At 41.7% G+C, this 15,478-nt stretch overlaps 1 protein-coding gene across 1 annotated transcript in view; it reads left to right on the forward strand.

Annotated features, from left to right (window-relative positions):
- The window catches only part of LOC107690103 (SRSF protein kinase 3-like), a gene marked incomplete at its 5' end in the record, with an annotated part of 16,892 nt that extends 8,430 nt beyond the window's left edge, over positions 1–8,462 (forward strand). The window contains 8 exons of the mRNA XM_016488337.1: positions 916–1,183; positions 2,088–2,870; positions 4,302–4,402; positions 4,488–4,595; positions 4,678–4,747; positions 5,725–5,817; positions 6,485–6,577; positions 7,232–8,462. Coding sequence (XP_016343823.1) covers positions 916–1,183; positions 2,088–2,870; positions 4,302–4,402; positions 4,488–4,595; positions 4,678–4,747; positions 5,725–5,817; positions 6,485–6,577; positions 7,232–7,416 — 1,701 coding nt within the window. The remainder of the gene's footprint in view (positions 1–915; positions 1,184–2,087; positions 2,871–4,301; positions 4,403–4,487; positions 4,596–4,677; positions 4,748–5,724; positions 5,818–6,484; positions 6,578–7,231) is intronic.
- Between the last annotated feature and the right edge of the window lie 7,016 nt (positions 8,463–15,478).

Consider the following 15,478-nt stretch of genomic DNA (forward strand, 5'->3'; position numbering starts at 1 on the left):
ATTAAAAAAAACGTTTATTAACGAGCTGCAGTTTTGGTACATCAGGCGCTGGCACAGATGCAGTATATTAACGCCAGGGGTCATCAATAAGGTGCAGATTTGGTCCTCAATTTGTGTTTCCAACACACTTTTTCACAGCACGCATGCTCAAACTCATCAAAAGTCAACAAGTTCAACAAGCAACAACGACTTATCCAAGTGACCGCTGCAGAACGCACGCGAGAGAGAGACGAGGCAGCGCAGATCGCGCGTCTCATAAGTGAGTGCGGGAGTTAACACTTAACACTGTACGCAATACCCGCAGCCTCACACCAAATTTCAGGCCGTGTAGATAGGCAAGCATGTAAATCATTTAGTAAGCAGAAATCCGAAATTTACCTTAACATATTAAGTTAGAGGAAGATGCGACTGAATTGATGCTTGAAGAATGCGCTTCCAGCAGCCATGATAAACAGTTGGCGGTTAAAGTTTTCTATGCACAATTTGATTTGACGAAAGTCACAAGACCTATTACTCTCTATCCAATCACGTTGATGGATAAAAATAAAATGAAAATAAGCATGTAACGACCACAAACGGAGGAAAATAGCGGAGTAAAAGTACCGATACATCACTTAAAATGTACTCGAGTAAAAGTAAAAGTACACAATTTTTAAACTACTCAAAAAAGTACAATTACTGATAAAAACTACTTAATTACTGTAACGTGAGTATTTGTAATTCGTTACTTCACACCCCTGGTTATTATTATAGAGTGACCAGCGGCATTTAGGATCTGTTGTAGCTGTGCTGGATAGTGACTCCACCGGCCGAGCAAACAATGAGAGTTCATCTGCTGAAGTACGAGAGACAGAGTGCATAAAGCCTCCAGCGTGTTTGTCTGAGTTGTCTCCTGTGGTTTGATGCCTCCTGCAGGTGGGGAAGATATCCAGAAATAAAAAGAAGAAGCTGAAGAAGAAGCAGAAGCGGCAGGCAGAGCTGCTGGAGAGACGCATGCTGGAGATCGAAGCTCTGGAGCGAGAGGTGGAGAAGCAGAGAGCCGGCGGAGCGTCGGATGCCGCACACGGTCCCAGTCTGGCTCTGGCGGACAGCGAGGAAGATGAAGAGGATGATGAGGATGCAGATGAGGACGAGGAGGCCGAGGGAAAGAAGGAGCGGCCAGTCAGACTCACCAACCACACATGTGAGTTCAGTCCAGACGTCATCTTTTGTAAAAAAAAGAGGTGTAGATGATAGCAATGGATGGCATCGTTGTCATTCTGATGTCTTTAATATAGTAATCCCTTGGTTTTAGGAATGTAAACAAATCCTGGTTCCCTAGACCAAACATCTCCATTTAATCTGGGAAACGTCTCATTTCTCCTGTGTGAGTGATCATGTATGTTTCTGTAGCTTCCTTGTCAGACCCTTGTTTAAATGTTAGATCATTTGTTCCTAAAGCAGGATCATGAATGCTGCTCTGTCTCCAGTGTTCAGCGTTTGAAGTAACGCTTTCTGTTCACATTGTTGGCCGAGGATTTCTCCTTTTTTTCCTGAAAATGACATTTTATACAGCCAAACGTGCAGTGCTTAATGAGTGTGATGGACAATAGTGTGACTGAAGATCGCTCAGTTACTATATAGCACTAGTTTCTAATGGATAAACTACTGGAGATGATCATATGATCAGATTCTCTGGTCAGGACTCCAGCTGCTGCATTTTGAACCAGTTGAAGATGGTCTGATTTTCTATGATTGCATTAGACTCCAGTGAGTCTTTTGTTGATGAATCAGATCTCTCTTGTAACTCTTCGGAGAGGTTCGTCTCCTCTTATGAGCAAAAGCATCATATTCCATTAGTTTGTTCAGAAGATCTCTTCATTTTGCTGTCAAGCTGTTCTTTATTTGACTTTTTTTATCTTTATTTCGTAAGACGGTTTGTTGTGATGGTGTTTTCAGAAGGTCCCAGAAACTCTCTGAACTGACAGAACATCAGCTTTCTTTTTCTATTTTTGAAGTTCTTTGCAATGATGAAGACAACATAAAGTTTGTTTTTGAGTTGATGGCTGTCTAAAATATTTCCTCATAGAAATGTCTCTGTCTCTCAGGTGCGGAGCCTGATCAGGATCAGCAGGAAATAGAGGAGAACAAGGAAGGCTGTGACGTCCTTCCCACCGCCGACTGTCCCACTCCCACTGAAGAAGAGTCACATGCGTGCGCACACTCTCCACCTGAGCGACAGGACGCTCCTGAGAACGAGTGTGAAAACTCAAAAGAACAGGAAGAGCAGGATGGAAATGAAGACGTGAGAGAGGAAGAGGACGATAAAGAGGAGGAAGAGGAGACGGAAGCGACACCCTCACAGAGCACCGAGGACGAGCCGAAGACACACGAGTGTCCGAACGAGGAAGAAGCAGATCCACCGAAAGTGACAATAGAGAGACAAGAAGATGAGGAGGAGGAGGAGGAGGATGAATACGAAGATGAAGAATATGATGAGGAGGAGGAGGAGGAGGAGGCAGATGATGAAGGCCAGGAACATTCCAGGAAGGACCACAATGACGCCTCTAAAACGAACGGTCACGTGATCATGTGTGCGCAGGAGCGTCTGTCGCCCAGCGTGCCGCTGTCCTCGCCTCTCCTCTGCCCTCTGGTGGAGTCGGAGATCAGCACGACTGACCGCGATGCTTCCGATGCCTCGTACGAGCTTCACAATGGAGAAACCGGACTGACGAACGGAGCACGGCACCGTGGCACCATGCCACGCTTCCCCGAGCTTCCTCTGGATCCCAAACCGGACGACTGTGAGCACGACGAGGCCCAGGCGCTCAGCGGCAACACTGACCGCAGCCGAACAGTGTCGTCATCCAGCACTGGAGACACGCCGAAAGGTCAAACATGCGCATGCACTTCATATGTGCACACATGACTACTGTTTACTGTGAGCAGGTTAATAAGCTCTCTGTCTGTCTCTACGTCTGTCCTTCTCTCTCTCTGTCCATCCATCTGTCTCTATGTCTGTCTCTCCGTCTGTTTGTCTGTCCATCTGTCTGTCCTTCTCTCTCTCTGTCCATCCGTCTGTCTCTATGTCTGTCTCTCCGTGTTTGTCTGTCCATCTGTCTGTCCTTCTCTCTCTGTCCATCCGTCTGTCTCTGTCTGTTTGTCTGTCCATCTGTCTGTCTCTCTGTCTGTCCTTCTCTCTCTCTGTCCATCCATCTGTCTCTATGTCTTTCTCTCCGTCTGTTTGTCTGTCCATCTGTCTGTCTCTCCGTCTGTCCTTCTCTCTCTCTGTCCATCCGTCTGTCTCTATGTCTGTCTCTCCGTCTGTTTGTCTGTCTCTCTGTCTGTCTCTCCATTTGTCTCTCTGTCTGTCTGTCTCTCTGTCTGTCCTTCTCTCTTTCTGTCCATCTTTCTGTCCGTCTGTCTCTGTCTGTTTGTCTGTCCATCTGTTTGTCTGTCTCTCTGTCTGTTTGTCTGTCCATCTGTCTCTCTGTCTGTTTGTCTGTCCATCTGTCTCTCTGTCTGTTTGTCTGTCCATCTGTCTCTCTGTCTGTTTGTCTGTCCATCTGTCTCTCTGTCTGTTTGTCTGTCCATCTGTCTCTCTGTCTGTTTGTCTGTCCATCTGTCTCTATGTTTGTCTGTCCATCTGTCTGTCTCTCTGTCCATCTGTCTGTCTCTCTGTCCATCTGTCTCTCTCTGTCTCTCTGTCCATTTGTCTGTCTCTCTGTCCATCTGTCTGTTTGTCTGTCCATCTGTCTCTCTGTCCATCTGTCTCTCTGTTTGTCTGTCCATCTGTCTGTCTCTGTCCATTTGTCTGTCTCGCTGTCCATCTGTCTCTGTCTGTTTGTCTGTCCATCTGTTTGTCTGTTTCTCTGTCTGTTTGTCTGTCCATCTGTCTCTCTGTCCATCTGTCTGTCCATCTGTCTCTCTGTCTGTTTGTCTGTTCATCTGTTTGTCTGTCTCTCTGTCTGTTTGTCTGTCCATCTGTCTCTCTGTCTGTTTGTCTGTCCATCTGTCTGTCTCTCTGTCCATCTGTCTCTCTCTGTCTCTCTGTCCATTTGTCTGTCTCGCTTTCCATCTGTCTGTTTGTCTGTCCATCTGTCTCTCTGTCCATTTGTCTGTCTCTCTGTTTGTCTGTCCATCTGTCTGTCTCTGTCCATTTGTCTGTCTCGCTGTCCATCTGTCTCTCTGTCTGTTTGTCTGTCCATCTGTCTGTCCATCTGTACATTTGTCTGTCTCTCTGTCCATCTGTCTCTCTGTCTGTCTCTCTGTCCATCTTTCTGTCCGTCTGTCTCTCTGTCTGTTTGTCTGTCTCTCTGCAGCGAGGGTCAGTGCGGCTGATCTGCTGGTGAATCCTCTGGATCCGAGGAATGCAGACGTTCTGAGAGTCAAAATCGCTGATCTGGGCAATGCATGCTGGGTGGTAAGACGTCCTACAAAACACTTGGACTGTCCATATGATTGTAAATACCTGTGTAAGGTGAGCTGTGTAATCAATGCACTTCCAGCACAAACACTTTACGGAGGACATCCAGACGCGGCAGTACCGCTCCATCGAGGTGCTGATCGGAGCGGGATACAGCACACCCGCTGATATATGGAGCACGGCCTGCATGGTGAGCATCTGACCGGCTGACACGCGTCTGCCGCAACTGCCTTTGTGTCTGTGATTGAGTTTGATCTGTCTGTCATCCGCAGGCGTTTGAGTTGGCCACTGGTGACTATCTGTTTGAGCCGCACTCTGGTGAAGACTACTCTCGTGATGAAGGTACCTCTCAGCCTGTCCGCTTTTACGCTTCTTGTCGGATGCTCAGAATGGCATAGTGCTCATAACTGCACACTTTAAAGCCACTGTCTTCAACACGTTTCCCATGACTCTTGTTTTCTACAAACAAGCAGCTTTGTTGTGACTAGGCTTAGGTTTAGTCAGACAATATCACGATTGATTTTACATCACTACACATTCACTGCTCTGGAATCCATGAACGGGACTGACTGGTATAAGACTGGATTCAGTGGCATCAGAGGCTTACGAAACGCACGTGACTCACCGTGACGCTCCTTTAACAAGAGGATCTCTGATTCTGTGACCAGTGTGATTTTTAACAATATCTTCAATATCTTCAATAAATCATTTTATTTGTTTAAATTAGATTAAAATGACAAAATATTTACCGGACAGTCCATTAATCGTTATCTTAAATAGCAAGCCTGATGTGAAGGAAAGACCAGCTGACTGGACATGATCCCACTAATCACACAACTACGTAACGAATTCATCAGTAAATGGACATGAGATATTGATGTAAGTGTGAATGATTTTATATTATGTGGAAGAAGAGAAAGTAGCACTGAGAGAACAATCAGAATCAAGTGTTACACAGAGCCGGTGAGCCACTGTTACTTCATTGTTTTTCAGACACTTTCTGAACCACACATGCAATATGATGACGTCATGTTTAAAACCAACACGTGTGCAGTGCGCTGATATGCCATTCTGAACACATCCACTTCTGTCATTCGCTCTGATCTCCGTTAATCTTGATTCTGTCCTTCGCTGTCACTCAAGATGTCATTTATAGCTCAGCGTAAGTGTTAGCATTCTGATGTCAGAACGTGTTTAGTGTGTTTTTAGCTGATACTAAACTTCAGCTTTCTCCCTTCTGATCCCTTCATCCGTATTTTCCCATCACGCTTCCCTCTTCCCTTCCTCTTCCTCTTCCTCTTCCTCTCTCTCTCCCGTAGATCATATAGCTCACATCATAGAGCTTCTTGGCTGCATTCCTCGACACTTTGCTCTTTCTGGAAAATATTCCCGGGAATTCTTCAACCGGAGAGGTAGCTTTAGAGACAGGGGGAGGACGGACACGAGCGCTGCCGCACACACACACACCACAAGACTGCAGCTTTATGGCTTGATGTTAGAGGGGTCATGAAATGCATTTTTACTTCTTTGCATTATGGATTCTGGAGGTCAGTTGGCACAGTTTTTTTCTCCAATTTTCAGTATATATGAAAATGATTATTTTTTATCCTCATTTTCTACATTTCATTGGGCATCACCACTGTCAGAAACGTCAGCAGTCGTCAAAAGGCTGCTGTAGCTTTCAGTACAAGATATTGAGAAAACAAACAAAAACATTCTTGTTCATTTGCACGAGGTTAAAAATAAACTTCAGTCACACATTTCTAATAGTTTGATCTGTTAGAAGGATAAGCTCAGTTTTTAGAGGTGCAGTTTGCATTGGCATGAAACTTGCTGCATGTTTTTACTGTAGAATAACACTTTATGTGCAAATATCAAGGGAATTTAGATTTTCCATTTCATGACCCCTTTAATGACGGTCGGTCCTGCAGGTGTCTGATCTGAATCGGGCTGGTTTCAGACCTGTGTGTGTGTGTGTGTGTGTGTGTGTGTGCGTCCGTCCTCCTGCACCACTGCATGAATAACTCGTGTTGTGTTGTGTTGTGTTGTGTTGTGTGTGTGTGTGTGTTCGGGGGTCAGACCACATCGCTCTGATTATGGAGTTACTGGGAAAAATCCCCCGCAAGATCATCGCAGCCAGAAAATACAGCTGTGAGTTCTTCTCAAAGAAAGGTAACGCTGACAGTCTGACTTCCGGCTCTGCTGTTCAGGAGCATTTCATCCACTCCACTGAGCTTGTAATTCACTTTGTCAACGGTTCTGCTCCGAGATCTTTTTTCCTTCCGTTCTGTTGCCAGATACAATATGAAATTCCAACACCAGGATTGGCCAATGCAGATCACTCAAATATATAGCTCGAGCCGTTTTTACCACGAGTATCGGCACAAAATCTGTCACAATCACTTAAACACAGAAACACGACTGATATCATCCAGTCACAATGCCATGTGATTCATTCTCCCTCTTTAGTTTGTTCTTTAGTTCAGTAACATGAATGCCTAATGAGCATGTGTGAGAATCTCCCGCCATTATTGGAGAGTAAACTGTAATCGCTGCTATCGATGAGCTAACAGCACTGAAAATAACTACAGCGGCAGCTAGCTAACCGGTTATGGTTTTCAAAGTCAAAGACGCTGGGCCTCCCTCTGACACAATAATTAAATAATAAATCTTAATTCTGGCATTAATAGTGTGGGCGGATCTTGCAGTAATAGTGTGGGCAGATCTTGCATTATTTGTGTGGGCAGGTATTGCATTAATATTGTGGGCGGGTCTTACATTAATAGTGTGCAGCAGCAACAGCTGATCTGGGGCATCTCTCTGCAGGTGAGCTGAGGCACATCACCAAGCTCAAGCCCTGGTCTCTGTTTGACGTGCTGGTGGAGAAATACGGCTGGTCAGCTGAGGACGCCGGTCACTTCACACACTTCCTGCTGCCCATGCTGGAGTTGGTGCCGGAGAAACGGGCCTCCGCCTCAGAATGCCTCAACCACCCCTGGCTGAACTCGTAGCACTTTGGTCCCTCAGACTCATCAACCCCTGCGGCCCGGTCCTGAACTGCAGCCGCCGTCATCAGAGAGAAAGAACCAGAGAGAGGAGGCTGTCAGGGGCGCGGGTGGCTTCAGCGCACACACACACACGGGAGAAAGGAGATGTCTTCATCTCTCATCTGAGAGACGAAGCTTCATTCACCGTCTTCCTCAACAGAACTGACACATTTTACAGGCTGAAAACAGAACATGAGATTGTTTCACATTATGCCTTCAGCCAAACTCTCGTGAATGCACTAGTAAAACAAGCATTTATAAGCTCACACAGAGATTAATATATTATGTCTATGGTATACTGATTCGTCTCGATGACTGCGAATATCACTGACGCAGCTTGTGTGTTTTGTGTGAGCAACACGAACTGCTAGTTGATGTTTCTGTCAAGAAGCCCACCTGAATCCCTGAAGCCCCGCCTCTTTCACCCCACCATCCAATCAGGTTGTGCAACGGAGCTGTTTACAACCCTCATCTCTCTCTCTCTCTCTCTTACACACACACACTGCCCTGGGAAATATGAATCTAGAAGACAAAGAGACGTGGAGAGCAAACGGATGGTCGCGCCGTTGGCTGTTCCCCGTCTGGTTTAATGTTTTTATTTGAAGCTTCGATTCTCGATTCCGACGACAACATTCCTGATTCTCCAGCGGTGCGACGCGCTCGCTTACTCCTTCTCTGCACTTTCTCCGGCAGGACGGGCGTCTCGCTCCGGGGCTTTAGTTTAATGAGGCTGCACTTGTGTTCGTACTTTTTGTTCAGGGAAACTTACCGATGTACAGAGATCCAGCAAACTGTCCAAAACCTCGCAACTGCTTGAGCGCAAGATAAACATACTGCTGTTAGGAGACGGTTGTCATGGAGACGTGCTGCAGCTGTTTCTGGCCTCATGCTGCTCGAAATACATCATCATCATCATAACCCTAACCCTAACACAGTTAGTCCAGTTGCCTATTTTCGCAATAAAAGTAGATGGTGAAATATTTTTAAAAATATTTAAATTCATTTAAAAAGAAAAGCAGTTCTCTGATGTTGTGACAGTGACAGAGTATAGTCGTAATAAGGTGATTGTGTTTTGTCTATTTTCAGATGTTTTATTTCCTTTGTTTTGGTTTTTTATTCGGTTGTCACTTCCTTCATGGCATTGACTCGTGCTGCTCTGTGAGGACTCATGTGACAGTCATGAATTTTATTGAACATTTTTGCAATAATAGTGATTATGATGATGAATTTTTGCACAGGAAGCTCCTGATGTGTCTCACGCAGCCACGCTGACTGTTCTTCCCAACGTCGACAAATGCGTCCTTGTTTTTCATCAACAGATTTAATAAAATTGTAAATTAATGGATTGCATTGCCTAAACATTTCCACCCTTCTTGTTCTGGTCTTGCATGTGAGTTTCATTTATTATGAGAAGTGTTCCAGCTCTCTGTCAGTTAGTACAAAGACTACAGAATAGCCAAGACATGTCACTCGTATAGTTTTGAATGGGGAAAAATGCAACGCTAAATATGGCCGCTCAATCGCAGGAAGCCCCGCCTTCTGAGCAAAAGAGCTAATCGCTAATTAGTAAAGTCAGCGCGTCACTGCAGCTGCGGTTAGAAGTCATACACTGTATAAAAACATGGCCTCCTCGTACTCCAACTTCTTCCAATATCAGAATTAAGGCCTGTTGCCGCTTGTTAGAAGTCCCGGTTGCTATAGAAACAGCGTTCTGAGATGTGCGCTCAGGACTGCGCATGCGCACTGGCTGATCTAGCCTGAAAAATAAGCTTTTTATAACGCTATTTGAACAAAAGAAGCAACGTTTATGACACAGTTGTTGTTAGATTTCTTTGGTGATTTCAAATATGAAATTTATTCGTAATCTTGGTGAACAGTTTTGTAGAATTTGATGTTTCCTCATTCAAAGAGATAGGAGCTGCACTTGCATGCCCCGAGAGGCGTTTCAAAGATGGCCGCCGAGTGACATGACTTGTCTTAAAGGGACTTTGAGTCAGTACTCGTTACCGTACTGCTATGCACTAAAAGCACACGCTGCGCTGATGATGAAGAATTTGATGTAGTAAAGTCTGTTACTTTGAGAACCTGCCTAAAATTCAGCATCATCAGTGTTCTCAGTGGGACCTTCATTTGGCTTCATTCTCTGTAGTGTGAACAGCACTTGAGTTTCATCCTACTTATAATTCATAAAAGATTTGAATGTGCCTTGATATTTGAAAATTAAGTTGTTGTCTAACGGTGTCAGAAGTCATCATGTAAAACACAGAAAAGGAAGAGTTGTTGAAAGTGTGTTAACTTCAAGCGAACACCATGTTGAAAATAAAGGAAAGCCTATGCTGCAGCACTGCGAGATGGACTGTCCTGATCAAACCCAGCTGAACCCGACAATCAGGCTGACAGGAGACCTGCTAAGAGATTTCACCGGAGGACTCAATTCAGAGTAGCACTGACACGTGACTCTCTTTTAAATGTTTTAGTGTTTATTAATATTATTCTCATTAATTCGACAGATGGAGGCTTTTTTATTGTTAACTCATCACCAGGGTTTGAAATTAACATCCGCCAAATGCGGGTAAAAATCAGCTGTGGCGGGTAATGCTGTCAAATCACTAGCCAATTTGGTGGGTTACTTTTCATAAGTTTTGTTCACTCATTAATTTCTTGGGGAAGTTCATGCAAGCCAAATCTGCGCAGGTTTAGCGCAAATACCGAACTCGTGAGATATGACATTATCGAGTATATTGCAAAAACCAAACAAAACACACCTACAGAGTGTACGCATACACGACTACGTATTTAGAGTGCGTTCTTTCACTGCATGATTCAGTCTATTAATATACATTAAGAATGATCACATAATTCAAGATAAGAGGGCAGAAACTGTATATAAGAAATTTCATATAGTTAAAGGGGTCATATGATGCTGCTAAAAAGAACATTATTTTGTGCATTTGGTGTAATGAAATGTGTTTATGTGGTTTAAGGTTCAAAAAACATTATTTCTGAAACGTGTCGATTTTTACAAAGCTCATCGTTCTGAAAAGCGAGGTGTGCTGTGATTGGCCAGCTATCCAGTGCGTTGTGATTGGCCGCATTATAAATGCGGCATTTGTTGCATCCAGTGGGGACACAATTACTGATTATAATGACTTATGCTGTCTTTTTACGCTTTGTGTTGCGTTGCATCGCGCGGCGTAAACATAAAACCATGTCTGCATTTGTGATCGGAGAAATGACAAACAACAAGCCCTACTCTACACTGCCCAAAACTCACGTTTGAATCATCAGTGGCAAATCCTTTAAATATGAAAATGTACTTACAGTCTTTGAGTCAGAACAGCCGGCATTGTAGTCTACTCTCCCAGGATCAGGACACAGTCCTCCATAAAATGTGCTGCACACATCTGAATATTTGGGTTGAACTGTTCTGGAACAGTGTTGTAAATACAACTTAACCACTGATTTCTATTCGTGTCCTCTTTTGGAAGACCAAACAAAGTAGTTTCGCTTTCACAACAAAGCACACAGCGTCTTCACGACATGGCGGCAACAACAATACTACAGCGAGAATAAAAGTTACGCCTTCTTTCTTTGCGTGAACATTTGGGTGGCGTTATGCAAATCTTCCCACATAGTGATGTAGATATGTGGGGGCGTGTTAGAACGAGCCGTTTTAGGTAGGCGTGGTTGACTCTTAACTTTTATAAAGAATATCTCTTTGGATTTGAGACTTTAGTCTTTGCAACTTTACAGATCTTCTTTATGCACCAAGAGCTTGTAACACTCCAAAGAGAAAGGAACAATTGAAATCATATGACCCCTTTAATATCACACGAAGAGTGCCGTTTTAAAAAAAAAAAATCAGCATGGTTACTAATGTGATATTGATTTTATACATCAATAAACAATAAGTTAAAATTTAATTGTTTTAATTTTACATTTAAAGTATCTTTTCATTTTTATCAACATCTTTGTCTTTTCATCAACATTTCATGTTTAAAATATCAAAACATTAGTTATGCATTTGTAACTGCAGACTAAAGCATTCCATGTCCCTCTAAGCTGCATTAACGTGTAAATACATCTAAATGCCACTTCATATGCAACTTCTGCAAAGATTAATTTTGCTGATACTGATTTCATTTGTTTAGTAACAGTCTAAATGTATTATTATTATTATTGACTGATTAAATGTAAGAATTTGACTCAAAAGATGATGCACACTTTTAGAAAAAATGGCTTTATATAGCCAAGGTGAAAATGCCCATAAAAGGTACAAATCAATTTAAACTTAATGGAAAAGATTAATTTCTATCACTGCTGTGAACTGACCACACAGAATATGAAATATATCAAAAACTTTAGGAGTCAGCTGTCCATGCTAGTCCTTAAGATATCAGTACAATAACACACTCAGCAAAATATTGTCTAATTATCTTTATCGATAAAATCCCAGAAAATAATTGAGATATTATTTTTGTCAATATTGCACACCCCTTAGTACTGACACAATATGATTTGCAACGGTCGCTTTGTCACACCCAGTGTAGACAGCCTCAAACTGTTGGTTTATTTGTTTTATTTATTTATTTTTGGCTAGTAGAAGTTATGAATGGCCGGTAACTTAAAAATGTAGTAGCCAAATTGTCTGGTGAGTGAAAAAGTAAATTTCAATCCCTGGTTATATTTATGATTTGATGGAATATTTGGGTTTCGAGATGCCAACAGGTAAGCTAAACTCAAGCTTTCGCCACATTACCTCTTTACTGTCAGATAACAGTACGATAAAAGATAAGAATAAACGCAAGGCGTTTATTTCTGTAATTGCACGAAGCACAGAGACGGAACGGAAATGACGCTTTTCTGAAGATGCATTGTACGGTATGAGCTGCTCATGGGTCTGAACACTCGGCTGGATGATTGCCTTAAAGAACAGATTTAATGGAGATGTTCTACACAATGTGATCCTGAAGGGCCAAGTAATTAAATATATTGATATTAATTTTAGGGAATTTATATGGATATAATTACAATCTGCATAATAATAACAATCTTTTTGAATCCATAGAAAATAGACTTATTAGTTGGCTAAACAAGTATCCACATGCCATTTTATTAGTTGGAGGAGATTTTAATATTATACTGGATGGAGCGATCGATAAATGGCCATCAGGTCAGCCTAACATAAATAACAATAATCTGAAAAACTTCATGGATAAATTCAATTTTAGAGATATTTGGAGAGACAAATTTCCACATAATAAGTCATTTACCTGGAGCAATAAAACAGGTCCAGTCAGTCCAGAATTGACTTCTGGCTGTTCAGCGCTGTAACAAAGATGATGTAGTAGTTGATATTGCTTCTACTCCACTAACAGATCATAAAACGATAAGCATTAATATTAAATGATCTAAAACAAGTTGTTTTATCAGTGGATCATATTGGAGACTCAACAATTCATTGCTACTGTATGATGAGGTAAGAAAAGAGATGATATATCCCTAGATTGATATGCAGATTTGGGGATAAAGCCAATAAGGAGAATGCTTTTTGCTGAAATTTGAGGTCACTAAATATTTTAGGACATTTGGCAGCCGAATGGCCAAATAGAAAAGAGCTGAAGAAACCAACATTATTGTTGAAATTACAAAATTAGCAAATAAATGCCCAGAGAGTTTATTAGATGAAGAGAAATAACTATAATCAGAACTGCGAATCAAACTAGATGAATTGTATAGAAGGAAAGCTGAAGGTGCGTTTGTTCAATCCAGGAGACGTTGGCTTGAAGAAGGAGAACAAAATTCACAATGCTTCTTCAATTTAGAGAGACACCATATTAATAACAACATTAGTAAATGAAAATGTGAATGGGGCTGTAACAAGGACTACAAACTAATTTCTAGTCACTGTTGTGAATTTTATAAGAACATGTATACGTCCAATTTTTCTCAAACTGCATCTGATGCTTTTCTGAGTTCTATAAATGTGACGAAAATGAAAGTGAACTCTGTGATATGCCTATTTCTGTTGAGGAACTGATAAAGGCAATTCATCTTCTGAAAAATAATAAATCACCAGAATTTTATAAGCAGTTTATTAATGATTTGGCCCCTTTTTTTGCTCCAAATGTCTAATGAAAGTATAAGTAATCAGTGCCTTCCTCCCACTTTGACTCAAGGATTAATCACATTAATTCCCAAACCAAAAAAGGATCTACTTTTTCTTGAAAATTGGCATCCAATCAGTTAATTCAATAATGATTATAAAGTATATGCCCTGATATTCGCTAAAAGACTCAAAGCTCTATTAGATTCAATTACAGAAGAAACACAATCTGGATTCATGAGGAATAGGCATTTTACAAACAATATAAGACTAGTTTTAGATAGTTTGGATTATCCTGGATGTAGATAATGGTTTTATTATTTTTCTTGATTTCTGTAAGGCCTTTGACTCCGTAGAGCATCAGTTTATTTTTGAGTCACTTATAAAATTTGGTTTTGGAAATTTCTTTACTCGTGCAATTAACAGCCTTTATAAGAACAGCAACAGTTGAGTTAAACTGTTGGGTGGCACTTCTGCTAGATTTAATTGATCTAGAGGGATTAGACAGGGTTGCCCCATCTCTCCATATTTGTCTTTGATAAGTCGTCAACTCCTTGCCAATCATATTAATGCCTGTGCGATTAAAGGTATGACTATTATTGATAGAGGATTAGTTATAAGGCAGTTAGCCGATGATACCACCCTCTTTCTCCAAAATGAAATCCCCAATGCAATTAAAGTAATAGAAGAGTTTTCTAAAGCATCTGGTGTCTGTTTAAATGTAAAGAAGTGTGAACTAATGGCAGAATATTCAGTGGCATCTTATTGTAACATTCCAGTCCAAACGGAGGTCAAAGACCTAGGAATTATAATGAGAATCAACAGAACAGAAGTTCATTCAAGTTTAATCCTAGGATCCAAAAACTCAGAGGAAGTTCAATCAATGGCTCTCAAGAGATTTATAATTAAGAGGGAGAGTTTTGATTTCCAAAGCAGAAGGTAATATCCCGGCTAACTTATACAGCTATAGCTTTTCAGGTTGATGATACAATTTCAAAGGAGATTAATAAAATGTTCTCTTTAAAGCCAAAAAAAGTAGTTTCGCTTTCACAACGAAGCACACAGCGCCTTCACGACATGGCGGCGGCAACAATACTACAGCGAGAATAAAAGTTACGCCTTCTTTCTTTGCGTGAACATTTGGGCGGCGTTATGCAAATCTTCCCACATAGTGAGGTAGACATGTGGGGGCGTGTTAGAACGAGCCGTTTTAGGTAGGCGTGGTTGACTCTTAACTTTTATAAAGAATATCTCTTTGGATTTGAGACTTTAGTCTTTGCAACTTTACAGATCTTCTTTATGCACCAAGAGCTTGTAACACTCCAAAGAGAAAGGAAAAATTGAAATCGCATCATATGACCCCTTAAAAAAAAAAAAAATTCCACCGACTTGTGTGAACCATGTATTCCAATAGTTGTAGTAGTAGTGGGCAGGTTTGTTTACGGTCCGACAAATACGTGAATGGGCCACATATGTTTTTTTTTTTTTTTACTTTTAGCTATGTCATCGCCCCCTTTCGTCACCTCAGCCGCCCCCTCATCAGTGCATGTGCATGCTTGAAGTTTCACAGGTATTTCGTTAATATCAAAATTGCAAACAAGGAAAAAATGTATGCCACCCAGACTAGATAAAATATGGAGGGGATTCATATTCCAAATAGAGACTGTGTACTGAACAAGATGTCTAATCCAGTTGCTTTTTAAAGGGGTGATATGATGTGATTTCAGTTTTTCCTTTCTCTTTGGAGAGTTACAAGGTCTTGGTGCATAAAGAAGATCTGTAAAGTTGCAAAGACTAAAGTCTCAAATCCAAAGAGATATTCTTTATAAAAGTTAAGAGTCAACCACGCCTACCTAAAACGGCTCGTTCTAACACGCCCCCACATAGCTACGTCACGATGTGGGAAGATTTGCATAACGC

The sequence above is a fragment of the Sinocyclocheilus anshuiensis genome, unplaced genomic scaffold (assembly GCF_001515605.1).
Source record: "Sinocyclocheilus anshuiensis isolate Anshui unplaced genomic scaffold, SAMN03320099.WGS_v1.1 scaffold2199, whole genome shotgun sequence".
In the NCBI taxonomy this organism is placed as follows: Eukaryota; Metazoa; Chordata; class Actinopteri; order Cypriniformes; family Cyprinidae; genus Sinocyclocheilus; species Sinocyclocheilus anshuiensis.